At 46.9% G+C, this 23,015-nt stretch overlaps 2 protein-coding genes across 2 annotated transcripts; both read left to right on the top strand.

The window, feature by feature from the left end:
• The first annotated feature begins 12,779 nt into the window (after positions 1 to 12,779).
• Positions 12,780 to 13,745, top strand: LOC115643284 (olfactory receptor 52B2-like). The gene has a single exon (XM_030547161.1). It carries the CDS (start codon positions 12,780 to 12,782, stop codon positions 13,743 to 13,745), a length of 966 nt encoding a protein of 321 aa, XP_030403021.1.
• Positions 13,746 to 19,868: 6,123 nt separating this feature from the next.
• Positions 19,869 to 20,834, top strand: LOC115643283 (olfactory receptor 52B2-like). Its single transcript, XM_030547160.1, has one exon. It carries the CDS (start codon positions 19,869 to 19,871, stop codon positions 20,832 to 20,834), a length of 966 nt encoding a protein of 321 aa, XP_030403020.1.
• Positions 20,835 to 23,015: the final 2,181 nt, after the last annotated feature.

Below are 23,015 nucleotides of genomic sequence, written 5' to 3'. Positions count from 1 at the left end.
AACAGTTTGTGACTGGAAGTGTCTCGAAAGCAAGCCTCACAACCATGCTTGGAGAGATTGTGAGGACCTTGGCTGGCATGTCCGACGAGAGGCCTGTCCAGATCTAGGTGCATGTGTGACTCTATCCTCTTTCCCAAAGCCCTTTGCCATTCTCCCACTTGGAGTCTTGGGCTCCCTGCCCTGCTCGGAGAGAGGGTGAGTCCCAGGAATCCGCCCACCATCCCTGAGATACGAGGATAGCTGACACCGGTCTCTAGAAGACGGGTCGATGCTCTTTGCCAGAAGAGGGTGTGCGGGGACCGCATCTTTCACCCTAACCTCTTCCCTTTCCCCTCCCCTGCCAAGGGCCGGCTGAAGCCACCGATGGGTCCTAGCATCTTAACATGGATATGGATAGTCATGGAACCATCGGCGGGTCCAAGATCACTCTGACCAAGGTGTAGACAGTCAGGGCAATCTGAAATAGGCATTCCTAGTGTGTGAGCGAAAACGAGCTGAAATAAGAATGGGGGTCAGAGAGCCAAAGGGCATTCCGGTCCCACCTAAAGGCACGCCTGCTGCTTATATGTATACGAATTATGGCCAGTCAACAAGTAAATACTTAAAGAAATAGAATTGGTACACCAGAGATGATCCAAAACTGCAGTTCCCCCTGGAAGGGAGTTTCGACCTTGACAAGATTGTTTCCTGCGGGGCGCACTTCTTGCCAACGCGGTGCCTCAGAGGCAATTTGATGTGTATTTTAATCAGTATAAAGAAACAGAAAAAATGGTACCGCACAATTAAAAGAGATAAATCCTTTCCAATTCCTGTGTTGTGAAGGTTATTTTGTGCTTGTCATAGGTTCAGGGCTGGAACCCCATCCCGAGGTAGGAGCCACTATGGACCCCGGGAAAGTGAGTGATCCCGGAGTGGTCCTAAAAATAAGGTTGACCAAGGCTCCTGTCAGCAATAAGCAGACAGTGGAGGGGCTGAAAAACTAGCTGCCAGTAAATGGAGCTAAAAACCTGTAGGTGTGAATGCTGGAATGATTGAGAGTTACACTCTGACTGATGGTGACAGGAGGTGAACGGGCACACGGTAAATGTGTTGTGTTTTGTTGTGCGTTTTGTCCACTGTGCTAGCCTGTCTGTTAAGTGTTTTACATTTCGCCCTTTGAGGATGCCTGTCAGCTGGGTTGTGACTGTTTGCCAGGTATCCATAATGCGGGCAAGAGGGAATCTAAGCAGATTCCCATGTCAGAGAAGGGCACTCCTGCCACGTACATCTACTCAAATGATGGTCCTAGGAACTAGGCAGAGAGCTGCTGCCCAGCCCCCACCGGCCCCAAGGGTAAAGAATATCAAGTGCCCTAAGGATTAAAAGCCCTACATGTAACCCTCAAACAGTGTCATGCCCTGTTATAACCGCACCTGGGCAAACTTAAACCAACTCATGAAGTGAATGTGGCTACCACCCTGCCCACTCCACAAGTGGCAGCAGTGGGCAATGTTCTTGTGCCCCACCCCACCTCTTCACCTCTGACCATTGGTGTTGGTCCTCTGTCTAACTATTATGCTTCCCTCCTCAGTTCTTGTTCACTTGATGATCTTTTGGGGAAAGATTTGTTGTGTCAGTTAAATCTGTTGTACCCCAAATGGTGTGTCTCTGGATGTGCCTGATCCCGCCCACAGTGAGGGCCTGGCAGTTTTTCAGAAGGACACTCTAAGGAGAAGACCAAGCCCAGCCCTTCCTCGTTGCAACAGGAACTGCTGGTTAAGGTCTCTCCCTCCCTGTGGGCCTTGTCAGCCGATCATGCCAATCAGGTTGGGCACATTGGATCTGCCCAACTGGCTGAAATTTGCCTAAACCCAGCAAGTCCACTTCCCCAAGTGCAGTGGATCCCTCTCTCAAACTAGACCGAGGAAGGAATTTTACCGTGCTGTTCATGCAGTTGTTCTCCCTACCTTTTCCATTGTCTGTAGCCCTGCTACTGTCCTTTCTCGCAATGCACCGGTGCTGAGCAATTTGTATCGCCTCAAAGGAAGATTGTATTAAGTCCGGACATAGAGAAAACGTTAATTATTAGACAAGATGCATCTAGATGTAATGTGTGTCTAAATAGATCAAAAGGGAGTTAGTCAAAAAGCCCACCCTCCTTGCTAAATTGGTAGTTAAACAATGCCTGTGCCCATGAGAAGAAATAATGCAGCAAGAAAAAAGGATCGGGCCCAAGCAAGCAGGCAACCCCAGTTTGAGCAAGTTAAAAGAAAACAAGTTAAAGGTTAACACTGTAGTTATTGGAGGAAATTAAGCAGTAGAACTACGTACAACTGTTAGAAGAAGGTGTTATGAAAAGAAAAATCTTGGTTTCTTTGGAAGTGTCTGTAAATAATCAGCAAAAGGTTATTTAAGTAAGATCTTTTGACTATGAAAAAGTTAGTGAAATTTGCTAAAGAACACTCCTGGTGTGTACAATCTTTGTTTTAGAATAAATTGGTGTTGTTTTGGGATTGTAAAAATAAAATACTTTTGCCAAACAGAAAGAAACTAGTGTTTAATTTTGGAATTTAGTATTTAATCCTTAAGATAACTTATTGTGTTACAAGATTTAAATTGTTGTTTTTTAATTAAAAAAAACAAACATAAAACAAAACAAGAAAACAACCCAAAGTTGTGGCTGCCACAGGGCTGTCAAGGCCAGGAGAATGGTAAAAGATTTTAAATCTGTTTTGGTAACAAATAGCAGATAGAAACTGTAGTGAGTACCCCACACTCAAGCCTTAAGGTGGCTCTGTGTAATCAACGGTCACGTTGCCAAAGGGAAGCCAAAATGGATTGTGTTTTCCATTTCAAATCAACATGTATTCAAAAGCGGAAGTTAAAAAGATAGAAGCCATTAAAACTTAACCTGGCTATAAAACAAATACAGGAAAATATGGGGAGTAATTTGAGTAATTCCTCAGTTTTACCTGCAATCAGCAAGGATATCTGTATAGAAAGAAATATTTTAAGCAGATTGATTTTATTCAAATGTTTAAATGTTGTAATTGCAAGACTTGACCTTAGACAAGGTCACAGACCTCATCCCTTGGACATCGGAGGCTAATGAGGCTTTCACAGGAGCTACGTCTATACTACAGCATAAAATCGAAATAACTAAAACCGGTTTTATAAAACTGATATTATAAAATCGATTTTATGCGTCCACACTAGGGCACATTAATAGGGTGGTGTGCATCCATGGTCCAAGGCTAGTGTCGATTTCTGGAGCGGTGCACTGTGAGTAGCTACTGTAAAATGATGAGGCCAATAACTTCGATTTCCATCCACACTAACCCTAAATCGATATAGTAATATCGATTTTAGCGTTACTCCTCTCGTTGGGGAGGAGTACAGAAATCGATTTTAAGAGCCCTTAAAATTGATTTTAAGTGCGTTGTAGTGTGGACGGGTACAGCGTTAAATCGATTTAACGCTGTTTAAATCGATTTAACTGCGTAGTGTGGACCAGGCCTGAGGTTAAGCATGTTCTGGCCTAGCACCAGCACTGGGCCTCCCTGATTACAAGAAGCCCTTTACTCTCTATTGTCATGAAAAGGAGGGGATGGCCCTGGGGCTCCTCAGGCAAACCCATGGAAATAAGCAGAGATCCGTTGCATATTTTAGCTCCTCTTTGGACCCTGTAGCTGCTGGATTCCCTCCTTGCCTTAGTTCTGTAGCCACTGCTGCGGCCCTCGTGGAATCTTCCGCTACCCTTGTGCTGGGGAGCCCCTTGACTGTGGCAGTCCCCCATGCTGTCACTGCTCTCCTCACTAAGGGGAAAACTCAGCATCTCTCTAACTCCAGGCTCACTAAGTACCAGATGCTTCTTTTGAATGCATCTAATGTTACCTTAACTAGGTGTCCTGTGCTTAATCCGGCCTCTTTGTTGCCTGCGGCAGGGGATGGTAAACTCCATGGATCTTTAACTGGAACTGCAGAACTCTTTTCTCCTAGGCTTGATTTCCAGGACACTCAGCTTCAGAACCCTGAACTGATGTTTTGTGTGGATGGCTCATGTCTTAGGAAGCCCTCGGGCCAGCCTGTAGCTGGCTATGCAGTTTGTGCCCCCCACGGCCCGGTGAAAGCCTACTGTCTTCCAAAGGCCAGTTCTGCCCCGGTGGCAGAACTGGTCGCCCTTACCAGGGCCTGCTCCGTAGCTGAGGGCAAGTCTGTTACCATCTCGATGGATTCCAGATATGCCTTCAGGGTGGTGCATGACTATGAGCAGCTCTGGAAATATAGAGGATTTCTTACCTCTGGAGGAGCACCCATTAGTCATGGCCCTTACGTTAATGCCCTTTTATCTGCCCTTCAGCTTCTGTCTGCAATTGCTGTTGTTAAATGTTCTGCCCGTCAAAAGCCCTGGGATGATGGTAAGCACGGAAATGCCCTGGCAGACGCTGCTGCCAGGCAAGCGGCCCTTTCTGGATCTCCAGCTCCCTCTGAAATTTTTCCTCTTTGTATGCTTCAACCTCTTTCTCCGGCTGCGTCCCCTCAGGACCTGGTGCTTATGCAAGAGTCAGCGTCTGTGGGGAGAAGGATAGTTGAAGGCAGAACAGGTGCTCTCTACACCCTGAGGATGCCTTGTGGCGTGCTCCAGATGGTCTCCTGGTTGCGCCCCAGGCTTTGCTCCCTTACCTTGCTCAAGTGGCCCATGGTTTGACCCACGTGAGCAAAGGAGGGATGATTGCATCAGTAGTACAGCATTGGTATGCCCCAACGTTTTTGATCATGGCTCAGCAATATTGTAAATCTTGCCCTATTTGTCTGGCACACAACAGTGGAAAGCCAGTCCGGACTAGACCGGCAGCTCACCCTACTCCATGGGGACCCTTTGTAAATATTCAGATTGACTTTATAAACATGCCAAAATGCTGCTCTAGTAATGTATTTCCTTGTAAAAAAGGCAAATGCCAAAACTGTTGTAAAACTTTGGCCTACCTGTAATATATTTCCTTGTAAAAAAGGCAAATGCCAAAACTGTTGTAAAACTTTGGCCTACCTGTAATGTATTTCCTTGTAAAAAAGGCAAATGCCAAAACTGTTGTAAAACTTTGGCATACCTGTGAGTAACAACAGTGATTGTAAACCTAATTTTACTGGACAAATTATAACTAAGTTATGTGCAGCTTCACAGATCCAGTATGGCCAAATGCCCTTAAAGGGCCACTCCCAATTGAAAAACCGTACTCAGCCCTCATAAAATTTCTACCATGGCACCCAATGCAACTACCGACAGTGCCCTGCTGGCTTTGGCTCAGATGGACATTCGTTCAAATAATAACACAATGCTTAATTATTGCAAGGCACTAATGAAATGTGTTAGGTTTTTTTATATACAGTAGCTCTGCCACTCGCTGAAACCAGAAGACTGGGTCTACATGGAGGTCCACCAGTGAGGAACTGCCCTGGCCCCGTGCTGAAAGACCCTTGTCAAATCCTGTTAATTACCAATACTGTTGTGAAGTGCCACGAATTGACTACCTGCCCATATTTCTCATTGTAATGGCTCTCTGACTGATGATGAGCTATCTTTCCTTCTGGTGTTGTTGCTCCTTCTGGACAGCAGGAGTGAAGGACAAGATAAAAGAGCTGGTATCCTCTCCTTTGCTGACAGACCCATTGAGCCTTTGAATCTTGCTAAGAAAACAACCTCTCCACCTGAGGACATAATAAAGCTTCCAAGCAAGCAGAGTGATTGTGCTAGTAACCTCTCCCTTGCGGCCTCTCTGCTGGACAGCTAAGTGAATTAAACTACGAAATCTCGAAGAATAGCTTGCAGAAGCTAGCCAAAACTACCTGAAAATGAAACTTTTAATGTTCCTTAACCTCTCCTCCTTAATGAACTTAGGGTGGGGATGGGAAAGTAATATTTTTCTAAATTGTAGCCAATCAGTAGCCTCACTAGTAAACAACCAAACATATACCCACCACAGGACTTGCCTGGCCACGGGAATATTTTCCTGCCTAGAGGCTATTCCAGTAACCAACAACATAACCTGTACCCTGTTACAGTATTCTCCCTCCCCATATGACGAACCTAGAGGCCTCCCGAAGAAGAATCCTAGTGTATAACCAGCAGCTATGCTATGGTTCTTCTAGAAAAAGAAACCCAGGCGGGTTTAGATGGACCATACTTAATGCCACTCTGGAAACTATCAAATTTACCCTGCTCTTATCCCACTTCCAGATCACTGCTACCTACACCAATTGCTCCCGAGTGGCTGCACTTAGGTGAGTACAGCAGCAGACTTGAGGTGCATCATCCCGCCAAAGGAGGGTCTTAGCTGGTTCCTTGTGGGACGGGGAAAATAGTGCCACCTCTGTTTGGAATATTTACAAAAAATCAACAGCACAATGAAAAATTGAGCCAACTGGAACAGGCCAAAGGGCTTATTACCAGGGCACAGGTGAGTGGGGTCCGGGCTGCTGTGGGCGAATTACGTGTTGTCTCCACTCTTAGTGCCTTGACCCAAGGTTTATTGAGAAAGTTGATCTTTAGTACTGCTGAGTTTGGAAAGGCATTGCAGTGGGATGAGGCCTGTTCTGAGATGCAGGATTATCTGAATGACCAGCTAATGGCCATTCGGAGTGATCTCAAGCACTAGGCCTGGCCCATTGCCCTGATTAATGCTTCAGGCGTACCATCTGATTTGTGGCCTTGGAGACACACTTGGAAATTTTCTGGGTGGAAATGTTGGTGCTCACAGTGCTCCTTCCAGGTTTATGATCCAGTGAAAGAAGCGTGGGCTCCCACATACCGAATCCTCCCGGGTCCTTGGGGGGGATGTATGTGGGATTGCGTAATCCGCTGGGAAGAATGGGAAGTGAGACCGCCCAACAGGCGTAACCGATTTTTGATTGGGGCTCTGGAAATAACACCTGATATTTGGATAGGATTAGGAAACCAGCGGACCTTCTGGCCATTAGAGTTCCACAGCTCCAGTCTATTCGTAAACTTAAGCCAGGAGAAATTGTCACTATTAATGATCATATTTGTTGGGAGGGTAATGGACAGATAACAACCATTGCAGCACAGCCACTTATCCAGGCAAATAATAGCTGTGTGTATGTCAACAATACTATTTTGCGAGATGTACATTTTAATCTGGCACAGCTACAGGAAATCACGACATATACTGGCCTGCTGATAAAACCATGCAGGTGACCCTCCGGTTTCAGGTGCCCTTTGACTGGATCACTCTGGTACCTGATAGGTTCCATAATTTACTCTCACTGTTACCAGAAGTCCAGCAAATTTCTGATCTATAAGAGCAAGTCCACCAGCTCCAAAACATCTATCAGGCCGAAAAAATAAAAAAAATGCTTTTCAGAGAGCCTATAGGGTCTAGACCCTGTTCACTAAATATGATATCTTATGCTTTATAATTATAACCCTTCAGCAGTCCCCACCTCGTCATTTTGTTGTATGGGGAGCAATTGCAATCCTCTTATTAGTCAGTGTGGGATGCTGTTATTGTTGCTGTAAGAGATGTTTCCCCCCCAAATCCTGAGGCCTTCACTCAGGCAACACTTCCATTAACTCCATAAGGACCCCAGGACTGGGTCTGTTCCGGCTGGCAGAAATTAGCTGGTTTCAGGGAGCTTAGTGGTGAATGGCTGAACTGAAGAACACACAAGCAATGAATTATAAGGGCTGTTTTGATAATCAATGTTCCTCCTGCTGAGGGTGATCATATCTCCCAATGCTGAATACAGGACATCTGGTAAAATTACTCATATTCAAGCAAGTTCAACAGCAAGGAATCAGAACTGTGCAGTACGAACTTTCAAATTAACATCAAATAAACTGAATTCCCGTTAAAAAAAGTACAACACAGAGAGGGGTGACACACACTCTCCTACCCCCTCCAGACACAGGGAGAAGTGACACACACACACACTCCTGTACACTTCTCTCACACAGGGAGGGGGGGTGACCGACCCACCTACCTGACCCTCCCTGTCTGCATGCTCTGCCCTCCATGCCTGGCTGGTCCCCTTGGATGGACTTGCCTCTCCTGGTAGCTTGCGAGTGTCTTCCTGAGGCAACCTGTGGGGGGGCCTGGAAGATCACATACCTACCCCCCCCCCAGATTTCTGTCAGGGTTCACACTAGAATCTGGTCAGTGGCAGCCTTTTAGCACAGAGTGGGAGGGAAGAGAAGGGAGCTGCATCCAGCCACAGGGGAGAGGAAGGGATAAGAACATAAGAAAGGCTACGCTGGGTCAGACCAAAGGTCCACCTAGCCCAGTATCCTATCTGCCGACAGTGACCAGTGCCAGGTGCAGAACAGGTTATTATTAAGTGATCCATTCCCCGTAGCCCATTCTCAGCTTCTAGCAAACTAACTGGGGACACCATCCCTGCCCATCCTGGCTAACAGTCACTGATGGACCTATCCTCCGTGATCTTCTTTAGTTCTTTTTTGAACCCTGCTATCGCCTTGGCCTTCACAACATCCTCTGGCAAAGAGTTCCACAGGTTGACTGTGCGTTGTGGGAAAAAATATTTCCTGCATTTGTTTTAAACCTGCTGCCTATTAATTTCATTTCGTGACCTCTAGTTCTTGTGTTATGAGAAGGAGTAAATAACACCTCCTTATCCACTTTCTCCACACCAGTCATGCTTTTGTAGACCTTCATCATTTCCCCCCTTACTCATCTCTCTTTCAATCTGAAAAGTCCCAGTATTATCAATTTCTCCTCATCTGGAAGCCGTCCCTTACCCCTACTCATTTTTGTTGCCATTTTCTGTACCTTTTCCATTTCCAATATATCATTTTTTGATATGGGGCGAGCACATCCGCACACAGTATTCAAGTTGCGGGCGTACCATGGATTTATATAGAGGCAATATGGTATTTTCTGTCTTATTATCTATCTCTTTCTTAATTGTTCCAAACATTCTGTTCACACTTTTGGCTGCCATTGCACATTGTATGGACATTTTCAGAGAACTATCCACAATGACTCCAAGATCCCTCTCTTGAATGGAAACAGCTCATTTAGACCCCATCATTGTATAGGTATAGTTGGGATTATGTTTTCCAAAGTGCATTACTTTGGATTTATCAACATTGAATTCCATCTTCCATTTTTTTGTCCAATCACACAGTTTTGAAAGATCCTTTTGTAGTTCTTCACAGTCTGCCTGGAACCTAACTATCTTGAATAGTTTTGTATCATCTGTAGATTTTGCCAGCTCACTGTTTACTCCTTTTTCTAGATCATGTATGGATATGTTGAATAGGACTGGTCCCCGAACAGATCCCTGGGGAGACATGACTATTTACCTCTTACCATTCTGAAAACTGACCATTTATTCCTGCCCTTTGTTTCCTATTTTTTAACCAGTTACTGATCCATGAGAAGACCTTCCCTCCTATCCCATGACAGCTTACTTTGCTGAAGAGCCTTTGGCGAGGGACCTTCTCAAAGGCTTTCTGAAAATCTAAGTACACTGTATCCCTTTGTCTACATGCTTGTTGAGCCTCTCCAATAATTCTAGCAGATTGGTGAGGCATGATTTCCCTTTAGGAAAAACATGTTGACTCTCCGGAACAATTTATGTCTTTTTATATGTCTGACAATTTTGTTCTTTACTATAATTTCAACCAGTTTGTCTGGTACTGAAGACAGACTTACTGGCCTGTAATTGCTGGGATCACCTCTACAGCCATTTTTTAAAAATTTGTGTCACATTAGCTGTCTTCCAGTCATTTGGTACAGAAGCTGATTTAATTGATAGGTTACAGACTACAGTTAGTAGTTCTGCATTTTCACATTTGAGTTCTTTCAGAACTCTTGGGTGAAACCATCTGGTCCTGGTGACTAATTAATGTTTAGTTTCTCAATTTGTTCGAAAACCTCCTTTAATGACATGTCAATCTGGGACAGTTCATCAGATTTGTCACCTAAAAAGAATGGCTCAGGTTTGGGAATCTCCCTCACATCCTCAGTCATGAAGATGATCTGGCCCAGGTCTTTGCAGAGCTCATCTCTTCTCTACCCGATCCTCACACTTCCTTCCCATGGCAAAAGGCAAATAAAACCTCCAGGCTCCTGTTGGCCATAATGTAACCATCTGTCTCCTGTCCCCCAGCTACAATGAGTGCAGGAAGGGGTTAAGCCCTAAGGATGTATTTTGCACCATATCCCAGGGATCGTGACTGCAGGGGCTTCAGCGAACCTGGCCAGAGAGGTGTCTCAGCAAGGGAAGATGCCTAGAGCACCCCAGCACACGCAGGGACATAATCCAGGGTGGGAGCTTGGGGGGTGAAAAGGGTGCTAAGCCCCTGCCCTGGGGGGCTGCTGTGAAACCTGCAGGTTCGGGGCATGAACAGGCTGGAAATTGCTTCCTTCTTCCCTCACGCTGTTCCAGAGCTTAGCTGAGGGGCAAAGAGTCTTCCCTGTACCAGCGCTGTGCGGGGCTTTGACTCATACAGAGTCTCAGAACCTCCTGGCCAGTGCTCTGGGAGAGAGGGTCTTGGACTTTCCTGGCGTAGCGGCCCAGCCAGTGGCAGTGGGGGAAGAAAGGAGCCTGCCAGACAGGCTTTTGGTGAGCTGAATGCTCTGACAAGGGGCTGGTTCTCCACACAGCGCTGGGAGCGGGACCTGCCCCACTTGGGATTGTTATGTAGGGGAGCAGCGAGGTTTGGGGGAGTGAAAGGGCAAAGCAGGGAGAGGACAGCAAGAGGAGGAGCATGTGAAGGGCTGAGAGGTGGGGAGCAGAGGCGACATGTAACCGGTCACTGCCTGGTGCCTTCTCGCACCCACCTGCCACTGCAGCTCCCAGTGTGCAGCCGATGACAATGGGAAATGGGACGGGGAGTGGGAGCCCTGCTGTCTGAGAGCCGGCACATAGTGGGGGCTGAGCTGATGGACCAACAGGGGGAGCGGCTGGCCCCATGTGCTGCATCTTTGCCCTGTCACCAGCCTTGCATACCCACCCCCTCGTCACCCACTGGACACCCCCGACTCACCGCTGGTAGGCGGGCAACTGGGAAGCAGGGATCTGGCCAGCAGCAGGACCTGCTAGTATGGATGCGGAGCAGAGAGAAAATACGGGACAATTTGCCCATTTTTAAGAAAAAGTTGGTCCAGCTGCAGGAGGGCTTAAATACAGGATTTTAAAAACCTTTAAAAACGGGAGGTCTGGTCCCCCTACAGCTGCACTGCTGTGGTGGGTCATGGGAGATGCTCTGTGCTCATAGAGAAGAGCTCCCCCCAGCAGAGTAGTTAATCCACCTCCCCCAGAGGTGTAGCTGTGTCTACACAGGGGGTCAGGTTGACATATTTATGTGGGTCACAGTTGCAGATTTTTCTCACCAATGAGCAAAGTAGCTATCCCAATATAGGTCTGTAGTGCAGACCAGACCTCAACTGAGATTGGCTTCACGTATTTAGGACCAAATCCTGAAAAAACTTGTAACTTTACTCAGGTGAGTATTTTCATAAAGTCAATGGGAGTTCCTTGTGAATGAGTTTACTTGTGTGCTTGAGTGTTGGTTGGGTCAAGGCCACAAGCCAGTAGGATCCATCAAGAGGATTGTGAAAGAAAGAGGTTCTGCTCTCACTCCATTGTAAACTGGGAGTGACTCGGCAGTTGTGAGTGTGAAACTGGGGAAAGTGCCAGAAGAACCAGTCGTGTGGCTGCTTTAACTCACTTTCACAGTCACTGCTTGAGACCTGAAAAGAACTAGCAAATGTGCGGAGGAGAGATTCTGCTGTGGGCAGCAACACCAGGAGGACGCGCCCTGCTTCACCTGGGGCCAGAACCATTCAAACCATCTTCCCTCTTCTGGAATGGAGATGTTATGTCAGAGGGGCAGTACATAACTTGTCGTGGGTCACCAGTGTGGTTAGATGTTTGGTTGTGAATGAGTGTGTTCTCGTTTTGTCCTGTCCTAACTCTGCGCAGACAGTTGGCCCAACAGACCTCCAGCAAACCACCCAATGACCACAAGCTCCGTAAAGTACAAAGGCAGCCAGCCAGGTTTATTGTCGATGAAGCATGGTACTAGTATCCTGCAGACTCTACTGGACAATTAATACATGTGAGCCCATTAGAATGAACCACCTCAGTGAACAGTGGGACTTTCCGTTCCTCCTTAGGCTAGACAGAGACACTCCCTTTGAGGCTCCATTTCATACATCAATACAAATAAGTTACATACTGACCATCTAACGTAGTTAATTGATACTCTGTGATGTAACCGGTCACCACCCATCACATTTTACATCTCTATCCATCACACTCTCATCCTGACCATATCTTTACAATGGGTCATCATGTTCCTCTCATCTTTAGGGAACATGTTGGTATGGAGATGTTCTGGTACCACCCATCTGGAATGAGTTTCCTTGAGTGCTCTGTGCCTAGAAACTCTTAGAAATGTGAGGTTTTCAAATATCAGCCCTGTGCTTGCCAGATTCTGTGAGCAGGGCCTGCCTCTAGCTCACAGGCTAATTTTGCTTTGTATCAACAAGGCTTCAATTACTTTAGCTCAGGCCTCACACCTCACACAAGGGCTTATGTCTTTGGCTTTCTTCCGACTACAGTTCCACAGCACAAATGTGTTTCTGAATTTACGGTCCCACATGACAGGCAGTTGTCACACAGTGAAGTTTTTGATGGTACCTCTGATTCTCTCAACAAATGCATTCCAGTCCTAGCTGACACTGGAGTTCTCACTGATTTTCTCTTTTGCTGTTAGTTACAGGAAACTGAATAGAAGATCCAAGTGATGGTACATGATGTCAGCTGACAATCACACCGTTTTTTACCCTGTTACTTACATCCTGACCGGTATCTCGGGTACGGAGGAGTCTCATTTCTGGATGGCCATCCCGTTCTGTCTGATGTACGTTGTGACACTTTTTGGGAACTCTCTCCTACTATTCATCATACTAACAGAACGAAGCCTCCATGAACCCATGTATCTAATCATGTCCATGCTGGCCACTGTTGATCTGCTTTTATCTACCACTACAGTGCCCAAGATGCTGGCTGTATTCTGGTTTAGAGCAGGGGAAATTTCTTTTGCTGCCTGCCTGACACAGATGTTCTTCATCCATGCCAGTTTCATTGCTGAGTCGGCCATCCTGCTGGCCATGGCGTTTGATCGATACATTGCCATCTGTGACCCCCTGAGATACACCATGATACTAACCAAGTCTGTGATCAGAAAGATGGGGTTGGCAGTTGTCACAAGAAGTTTCTGTATCCTTTTCCCTCACATCATTCTCATGAAGCAGCTGAAGTTCTGCAGAACCAACCTCCTGCCTCATACCTATTGTGAGTATATGGTCATAGCCCGTCTGGCCTGCCACGACATCACAGTCAACGTCTGGTATGGCTTTGCTGTGGCTATTTTAGTAATTGGTTTGGATGCTGTGCTCATTGCTTTGTCTTATGGGCTGATCCTCAGGGCTGTCTTCCGGCTCCCCTCCAAGGACGCCCGGCTCAAGGCTCTCCGCACCTGCAGCTCTCACCTCTGTGTCATACTGATGTTCCACATCTCATCCGTTTTCTCCTATTATGCACACCGATTTGGGCACATCATCCCAGGTTATATTCTCATCCTACTGGCCAACCTCTATGTGCTCATTCCCCCCATGTTAAACCCCATCGTTTACGGGGTGACAACAAAAGAGATCCTGAAAAGGGTAATCAGCATCTTTTATAGATGTGTTAGCAGAAGCTCCCTGCTGAGCTAAAGGAGTCAACAGAAAATACTTTTGACATTGGAAATTTAAGCCAGTTCTCACTGGAACTATACACATGTTTTTACTATGTACTTACACTGTGTAAGCTTGAAAGCTGGTCTCTCTCACCAACAGAAATTGGTCTAATGAAAGACATCTCCTCCCTCACTTTGTTTCTCTAATATCCTGCAACTTACATGGCTACAACAGCACTGCGCACTGCCAGAAAAGGCAGCCAGACTGAGTGAGTCTTGTTCTAAGTTGAAAGGAAACAGCAAAACATGGAAGAAGAAATGTAAAAATCACCATGAGAGAGAGAGAGCATGGTGTGTGTATCTCCTCTCTGACTAGCTACATCTGAACTGGACTCTTTTCAGACCATTAAGGAATGCAGCAGTCAAGGGGGCCATGCCATGGGCAAGTGGGAAGTGCCCTGGGCTGCACACTGGGATAAAGGGGAGCTAGTGTTGTTTCTGCCACTGACCTGCTGTGTCACCTTGGGTTAGTTTCTTTCCTCCTCAAATTCCTAAACTATTCTCAAGGTCACAGCTCTGCTGGCTTCAGTCCTTTATTCTGCAACCAAGGCCTTTGTCCCAAGGACTTTGTGTTTGGCTGCCTTACGGCTCATTTCGCATGGATTGGCCCGGTTTCCCCAGGCTGATCTCGCTCTCTTCCCTACACTCGTGGCTTTGTGGGAGTGGCTGGGTGGGAGAGAGGTCAGGGTTGCTGTGGCCTGGTGCACTGGATGAGGGACTCTTTTACACGTGGTCTCTGGTCCCCCCGACTGTGGGAGAGACAAAGGGAGAATAAAACGGGTGTGTCTGATTAACTGTTTCTTACCCTGTGCTAAAGGAACATTTTTCTGCTGAGGAGAACATGCTGACTCCTTCTGGGGCTTGGAGGCTTGTTTGACCTTCTGTTAACATCACACAACACCCAGCAGAAACGCTGTGGGAATCTATTTTCATTTTATTCCCACCTTTCTTTTCTGCAGCTGTTGAGAAGAAATGTCTGATAAGAACATGAGGACAGTATCTACTGGGTCAGGGCAAAGCTCCCCAGCGGTCAGTGCCAGATGTTTCAGGGGGGGCGAACAGAACAGGACAATCATCAAGTGATCCATCCCTCTCGGCCCATCCTGGCTTCTGGTGGTCAGAGGTTTTGGGACAGCAGCACCATGGGCTTGCAACCCTGACCAGCGTGGCTAATGGCCATTGATGGCCCTGTCCCCCATCAACTTATCTAATTCTTTTTTAATCGTCTGGCCATCACAACATCCCCTGGCATTGAGTTCCACAGGTTAGCTGTGTTCCATGAAAAAATATGTCCTCTTCTTTGAATTAAATCTACTGCTTATTATTTTGTCAGGTAACCCTTGGTTTTTGCATTGTGTGAAAAAGTAAATTACATTTCTCTATTCATTTTCTCTGCACCGGTCATGATTTTATAGACCTCTGTCTTATCCCTCCTCAGTTGTCTCTTTTCTAAGCTGAACAGTCGAAGCCTTTTTCATCTCTCCTCATATGGAAGCAATTTTATACTCTTCATCATTTTTGTTGCCCTTCTCTGAACCTTTTCAAGTTACACTATATTCTTTTTGAGATGCGGCTACTAGAACTGGACACATTACTGAAGTTGTGGGAATCCCACGGATTTATACACTAGCAATATGACATTTTCTCTCCATTTCCTAATGATTCTTAACAGTCTATTAGCCTTTTTGACCACTGCTGTGCTGAGAACAGAAGTTTTCAGAGAACTGCCCACAGTGACTCTACGATCTCTTTATTGAGTGGCAATAGCTAATTTAGACCCCATCCTTATATATGTGAAATTAGGATGATTTATTCCAATGTGCATTATTTTCCACTTATCAATGCTGAATTTCATCAGCCATTTCATTGCTTAGTCATCCATTTTTGTGAGATACATCTGTAACTGTTCAGTCAGTTTTAGATTTAACTATCTTAAATAATTATGTATCCTCTCCAAACTTTGCCACTTCACTGTTCACTCCCTTCTCTGTATCATTAAGGAATGTGTTAAACAGCAATGGTCACAATACAGATCCTTGGGGGAGCCCATTGATTACCTCACTCCATTGTGAAAATGGACCATTTATTCCCCTTTGTTTCCTATATTTTAACCAGTTACTGATCCACGAGGAGGCCTTCTGTCTTATCCCATGACAGATTACTTTGCCTAAGAGCCTTCGGGAAGGGATCTTGTCAAAGGCTTTCTGAAAGTCCAAGTGCACTATAGCTACTGGATCACTGTTCTCCACATTCTTGTTGATGCCCTGAAGAATTCTAGTAGCTTGGTGAGGCATGATTTCCCTGGCCAATACCCGTGTTAACTCTTCCCTGACATATTCATAGAGTCATAGATTCATAGACTCTAGGACTGGAAGGGACCTCGAGAGGTCATTGAGTCCAGTCCTCTGCCCTCATGGCAGGACCAGATACTGTCTAGACCATTTCTGATAGACATTTATCTAACCTACTCTTAAATAGCTCCAGAGATGGAGATTCCACAACCTCCCTAAGCAATTTATTCCAGTGTTTAACCACAATGACAGTTAGGAACTTTCCCCTAATGTCCAACCTAAATCTCCCTTTCTGCAGTTTAAGCCCATTGCTTCTTGTTCTAACATTAGAGGCTAAGGTGAACAAGGTTTCTCCCTCCTCCTTATGGCACCCTTTTAGATACCTGAAAACTGCTATCTGCTAACTGATATTGTGTTTATCTTTTTAAGCCTTTGGAGATACTTGTTGCTAGCAGTCGCAGATGGGCCATATGCCATTGTAGGCAATCTCGTTATACCATCCCCTCCATCAATTTATCCAGCTCACTTTGCAGATGAGAAAATTTCTGGAGGCAGAGTTGGCTTGAGGGGGTGATAGGCTGGGATGGGGGGATTCCGTCTGGAGGCTGCCCAGTCTGCAAGTGGGGAGGCAGGCTGGGGAGTGGAGGCAGGACTGGGGCAGGTCTCAAAGAAGCATAGAATATCAGGGTTGGTAGAGACCTCAGGAGGTCATCTAGTCCAACCTCCTGCACAAAGCAGGACCAACTAAACCATCCCAGCCAGGGCTTTGTCAAGCAAGGCCTTAAAAACCTGTAAGTATGGAGATTCCACCACCTCCCTAGGGATCCCATTCCAGTGTTTCACAATCCCACTAGTGAAATAGTGTTTCCTAATATCCAACCTAAACCTCCTCTTTGGGACCCCTCTTCAGGTTCTTGAAGGCTGCTATCAAATCCCTCCTCACTCTTCTCCTCTGCAAATGACACAATCCCAATTCCCTCAGCCTCTCCTCATAAGTCATGTGTCCCAGCCCCCTGATCATTTTCATTGCCCTCTACTGGACTCTCTCCAATTTGTCCACATCCATTCTGTAGTGGGGGGACCAAAACTGGACGCAATACTCCAGGTGTGGCCTCACCAGTGCCGAAAGGAGGGGAATAATCACTTCCCTTGATCTGCTGGCTATCCTCCTACTAATAGATCCAAAAAAGCTGTTAGCTTTCTTGGCAACAAGGGCACACTGCTGACTCATATCCAGATTCTTCTCCACTGTAATCCCCATGTTCTTTTCTGCAGAACTGCGGCCTAGCCAGTTGGTCACAAGTCTGTAGCGGTGCATGGGATTCTTCCGTCCTAAGGGAAGGACTCTGCACTCTGCTAATAAAGTAAGTTCCCCTTCCCGCTAAGTTTACTCTGTTGCAGAACTGGCTGAATTCACAAAACCAGGAACTAGTTTTTCATGAGAACTTTTGTGTCCGAAAAGATGGCTCGCTAGCGAAAGGATCCAGAGGGTCTCTCCCCACTCTGTGTTATCCTGAAACTCTTCTGTCTCTCTTCATAGGCAGGTCAATCCTGTCTGCTGTAATGTTCTTTCATTTACTTTCTAAGTGGTGTTGATTATTTGAAGTTGTCTCTGATGGTTTTCTATTGATCATCTCGGGACAGAGCATGGCTGGAAAACTGAGCCTGGCGTTACATGCCCAGCTAACCAGAGTGGGGTGATGACGTCCTCCTGGAATGACCATCACCTAGATACACTGCCCTGGAGACTAACTTCTACTCCAGGTTCATAAAGCTCACTGTCAATATCACTATGTTTTTTTAACTATTACTCATACATGCCTTTTGCAATGGTTACAAATCTTGACAAATTACAAGCTTCCTACACATACCTTACATGCTACTTCTCAAGGGTTAATATTCCATAAGACTTGTATGTCGTGTAGTGAGTTTGTCAGGTCTGAGATATGAGCTATTTCCAAGGAAGAGGGAACTCTTTGTTGGGGGCCTCAGTGTCACAAGGACCTTTCTAAATAATGAACAAAAGGAGAAATGATCAGATCAAACAAGTGAGAGGAGGAAAGGGTTAATTCCCTGCTGCTCTTCACCACCTGAGCCAGGCACAGAGGCAGGTCCCTGGGGCTCCGTGCTGGCTCTGAGCTCCCCCTGGGATTCCCAGGGCAGCAATATAAATATACCTGTATCTCAGCCCCGGTCAGTGCAGATTCCCTGCCGCCTGCAGCTCCCCAACCCGGTCACAGGCAGAGATTCCTCCTCCCCAGCTGGGGCCGGAGCCTGGTGAGTCGTTTGCATGGAATGAATCTGTGAAGGGGCGAATGGAAACATGAAACCTGGGATATGTTGAGCTGGGGTTGGCTAGAATGGGGGTGTGTAACTCTGACTGCAGGGGCAGGACGGGAGCTGGGCTCTGAGATACACTCCTGTGACTGCGCTGAGGTTGGGTGTTGTGAAGAGGTCGCCGGGTTACCCTGATCCCCTCCCACGGACGTCACTGGGGGTCTTGCTGTTGAAGTCAGTGGGCTCTGGACTGGGTCATACTAGGTTACGTGACTGTTCAGAGTAAACCTCATTGCAAACCTCCTCAGGCCCTGTAATATTCTGCACCCCAAATCCCAAGGCCTTCACTCAGGCAACATTTTCATTAAAGTCAATAAGGACCCCAGATCTGGGTCCATTCCATTGGGCAGAAATTAGAGGGTTTCAAGCAGCATATCTGTAAATGTACAAACTGTATAATCCAGGAGTAACTGATTGTAAGGGCTGCTTTGATACTGATTGTGACGGGTACTCCCCAGAGTAGCATCTGGAACTGAGGTACCTCTGAGCCCACTGACCCCCCAGCCTGGGCTGCCTCTCACACTATACAGCTGTGACAAATTGCAAAACCCTCCCGCCTGCACTTTCACCAACAGGTAGAGACACACCCAGCTGCAATTGGACACAGGCTCTTAAACCGCCAGCTGTCCAGGCCAGTACCCTAGAGCAGTACGATCCTGCCCTGGTCAAATCTGGGCAGTGTGTGTGTTTAATACCCGGTAGGCCTCTCCCTCCATCTGAAGAGAACCATGCACACTTGGGTTAGCCAAGCCGAGATTTTCCCCAAGCACTCCAGTCAAAGCTCACTGCTTTACAGTATAACAGAACAAGTTTTTTAACTACAAAAATAGATTCTAAGATTTTATATAAATCTTAGGTTGCATTTTTTTATTTGCTAGGTAATCTGCTTTGATCTGCTTGGTATCACTTAAAATCTGTTTTAGTACTTAATAAACTTGTTTTTGCTTTATGTACACCAGTGAGTTGGAATGAAGTGCCTGGGAAAATCATAGCTCGACTGGCAGAGGCTGTTGTATATTCCTTTCCACATTCAGGGAGGGGGCGAATTCTATGAGCTTACGCTGTACAGTTCTCAGTGCAGGGTAAGACTGTAACATTTTGGGTTTACACTCCAGTGGGGGGTACGAATCTGGGAAGCTGGTGGTTAATTGGGCTGCAGCCTCTCTATTGTTGGTTCATGCAGTGGCTGGTTAGAGCCTGCGTGTAACTGCAGCAGGGTGTGTCCCTGCGTGTGTGGATGCTGGTGTAAGATGGGAAGCAGGTCTGCAGCTTGTCACAGCAACACAGTGTGAGGGGGGCACAGACTGGGGGATCAGAGGGCTCAATGAAACCCCAGTTCCATGTGCCCCCCCCGGATGAACCCATCACACTGTAACAAATGCAGTCCAGTCCTAGCCGACACTCACCTTCCACTGATTGTCTCTTTTGCTGTTAGTTCTTGGAAATTGAATAGAAGATCCAAGTGATGGTGCATGATGCCAGCTGACAATCACACCTTTTTTACCCCAGTGACCTACATCCTGACTGGTATCCTGGGTAAAGAGGAGTCTCATGTCTGGATCTCCATTCCCTTCTGTCTGATGTACATTGTGACACTTTTTGGGAACTCTCTCCTACTATTCATCATACTAACAGAACAAAGCCTCCATGAGCCCATGTATCTATTCGTGTCCATGCTGGCCGCTGCTGATCTGCTGTTATCTACCACGGCAGTGCCCAAGATGCTGGCTGTATTCTGGTTTAGAGCGGGGGAAATTTCTTTTACTTCCTGCCTGATACAGATGTTCTTCATCCATGTCAGTTTTCTGGCCGAGTCGGCCATCCTGCTGGCCATGGCGTTTGATCGGTACGTTGCCATCTGCGACCCCCTGAGATACACCATGATACTAACCAATTCTGTGATTGGGAAGATGGGGCTGGCAGTTGTTACAAGAAGTTTCTGTTTCATTTTCCCTCTCATCTTTCTCGTGAAGCAGCTGAAGTTCTGCAGAACCAACCTCCTGCCTCACACCTATTGTGACTACATGGCCATAACCCGGCTGGCCTGCAACGACATCACAGTCATTTTCTGGTATGGTATAGCCATGGGTATTTTAGTAATTGGTTTGGATGCTGTGCTCATTGCTTTGTCTTATGGGCTGATCCTCAGGGCTGTCTTCCTGCTGCCCTCCAAGGACGCCCGGCTCAAGGCTCTCCGCACCTGTAGCTCTCACCTCTGTGTCATACTGATGTTTTACACACCGGCCTTTTTCTCCTATTTTGCACACCGATTGGGGCACATCATCCCAGGTTATATTCTCAACCTCCTGGCCAACCTCTATGTGCTCATTCCCCCCATGTTAAACCCCATCATTTATGGGATGACAACAAAAGAGATCCTGAAACGGGTGATCTATGTGTTTCATTGGTGGTGCAGGGGAAGCTCCCTGCTGAGCTAAAGCAGGACACAGAAAATGCTCTGGGATTTGGAAATTAAACGCAAGTTTTCATTGGAATTGTAGGGATGTTTTTATTATGTACTTCCACTGCATAAGGTTGAACGCTGGTCTCTCTCGTCAACAGAATTTGGGTCCAATGAAAACTATTTCCTCCCCCAGTTTGTCTCTCTAATATCCTGGGGCACACATGGCTGCAACAGCACAGCGCCCTGCCACAGAAATCAGCCAGACTGAGTCAGTCTTGCTCTATGTTGAAGGGAAACAAAAAAACAAGAAAGCACAATGGTAAAATCACATTGTGATAGAGCATAGTGTGTGCTCCTCTGTGACAAGCTGCATCTGAGTCGCACTCTCCATGGCAAAGGAAAGCAGCAGCGAAGGAGTAGGTGCCATACAAGCATGGGAAGTGCACTGTGCTGCACACTGGGAGATGGGAGCTCTAGTGTTCATTCTGACACTGACCTGTTGTGTCACCTTGGGAGAGTTTCTTTCCTCCTCGATTTCCTCATTGGCAAATGAGCACACTATGGGGCCAGCATGGAAATCAGGAGCAATTCTCCTCAGGGAGACAGCACAGAGATTTCATGGCCCTCCTCCACACAGCCCAGAACCTGAGCAGGGGTGGCTTTGTCTGTGTCATCATGGGACTCCTTTACCCAGAAATCCACTCTAAGAGGACATGGCTGAGGCAGCAACCCCCCCCCCACGCACACCATCCCATGGGAAACATGGTGATTCAGTCTTTAAGCAGGCCCTAGAATTTCATCTAGTCACTCCTGTATTCAGCCCAATAACTTGTGTTTGGCTAAGGCACCCCCCACAAAGATATCAGAACTCCTGAATCCTTCTCAGGGTCACATCTCTGCTGGCCTCTGTCCCTCATTCCATAGCCAAGGCCTGCTTCCCACGGACCGTGTATTTGGCTGCCTAATGGATCATTTTGCGTGGATGGGCCCAGCTTCCCCAGGCTGATCTCACGCTCTTTCCCACGCAAGTGGCTTTGTGGGGCTGACCGAGTGGGAGGGAGGTCAGGGGGTGCTGTGTCCCGGTGCACTGGGTGAGGGTCTTATTTGCACGTGCTCTCTGGTGCACCGATCATGGGAGACAGAGAGAGGAAAATCTTGTGTGTGTGATTAGCTGTGTCTTACCCCCTGCTAGTGGAATGTTTTGCCACTGAGGATAATGTGATGAGTCTTGTGTAACCATCTGCTAGTGCCACAAAATTACTGCAGGAAACTGTTTCTGCTTTTATTCCCACCTTCCATTCCGAGAGCGTTGGAGTAGAAATGTCTCACAGGAACATAAAAATGGCATCTACTGGGTCAGATAAATGGTCCATCTAGCCCAGTGTCCTGTCTTCTGACAGTGACAAATGCCAGGTGCTTCAGGGCAGTGAGCAGAACAGGGCAACCATTGTGTGATCCATCCCTTGTCTTCCCATTCTGGTTTCTAGTTATCAGAGGTTTTGGGACACCAGCAGTATGGGCTTGTATCCCTGACCAGCTTGGCTAGTAGCCATTGATGGACTTATCCCCATCAACTTATCTAAGGATTTTTCAATCCTTTCCCATCACAACATCCACTGGCAGTGAGTTCCATAGGTTATCTCTGTGTTCCGATGCCACGCACCGATGAGCTATTGGAAAAGTTGGGACGTACCCAGTTCATCTCTACAATAGACTTAACCAAGGGGTACTGGCAAGTACCGCTAGATGAACCTGCCAAGGAAAGGTCCGCATTCATCACCCATGCGGGGGTGTATGAATTTAATGTCCTTCCTTTCGGGCTGCGAAATGCACCCGCCACCTTCCAGAGGCTGGTAGATGGTCTACTAGCAGGACTGGGAGAATATGCAGTTGCCTACCTCGATGATGTGGCCATTTTTTCAGACTCCTGGCCCGAACACCTAGAACACCTGGAAAAGGTTTTTGAGCGCATCAGGCAGGCTGGACTAACTGTTAAGGCCAAAAAGTGTCAAATAGGCCAAAACAGAGTGACTTACCTGGGGCACCAGGTGGGTCGAGGAACCATAAACCCCCTACAGGCCAAGGTGGATGCTATCCAAAAGTGGCCTGTCCCAAAGTCAAAGAAACAGGTCCAATCCTTCTTAGGCTTGGCCGGGTATTACAGGCGATTTGTACCACACTACAGCTAAATCGCTGCCCCACTGACCGACCTGAC

This window comes from Gopherus evgoodei, unplaced genomic scaffold (assembly GCF_007399415.2).
Source record: "Gopherus evgoodei ecotype Sinaloan lineage unplaced genomic scaffold, rGopEvg1_v1.p scaffold_56_arrow_ctg1, whole genome shotgun sequence".
NCBI classification, from domain to species: domain Eukaryota; kingdom Metazoa; phylum Chordata; order Testudines; family Testudinidae; genus Gopherus; species Gopherus evgoodei.
This window is presented reverse-complemented; position numbering and strand designations above follow the sequence as displayed.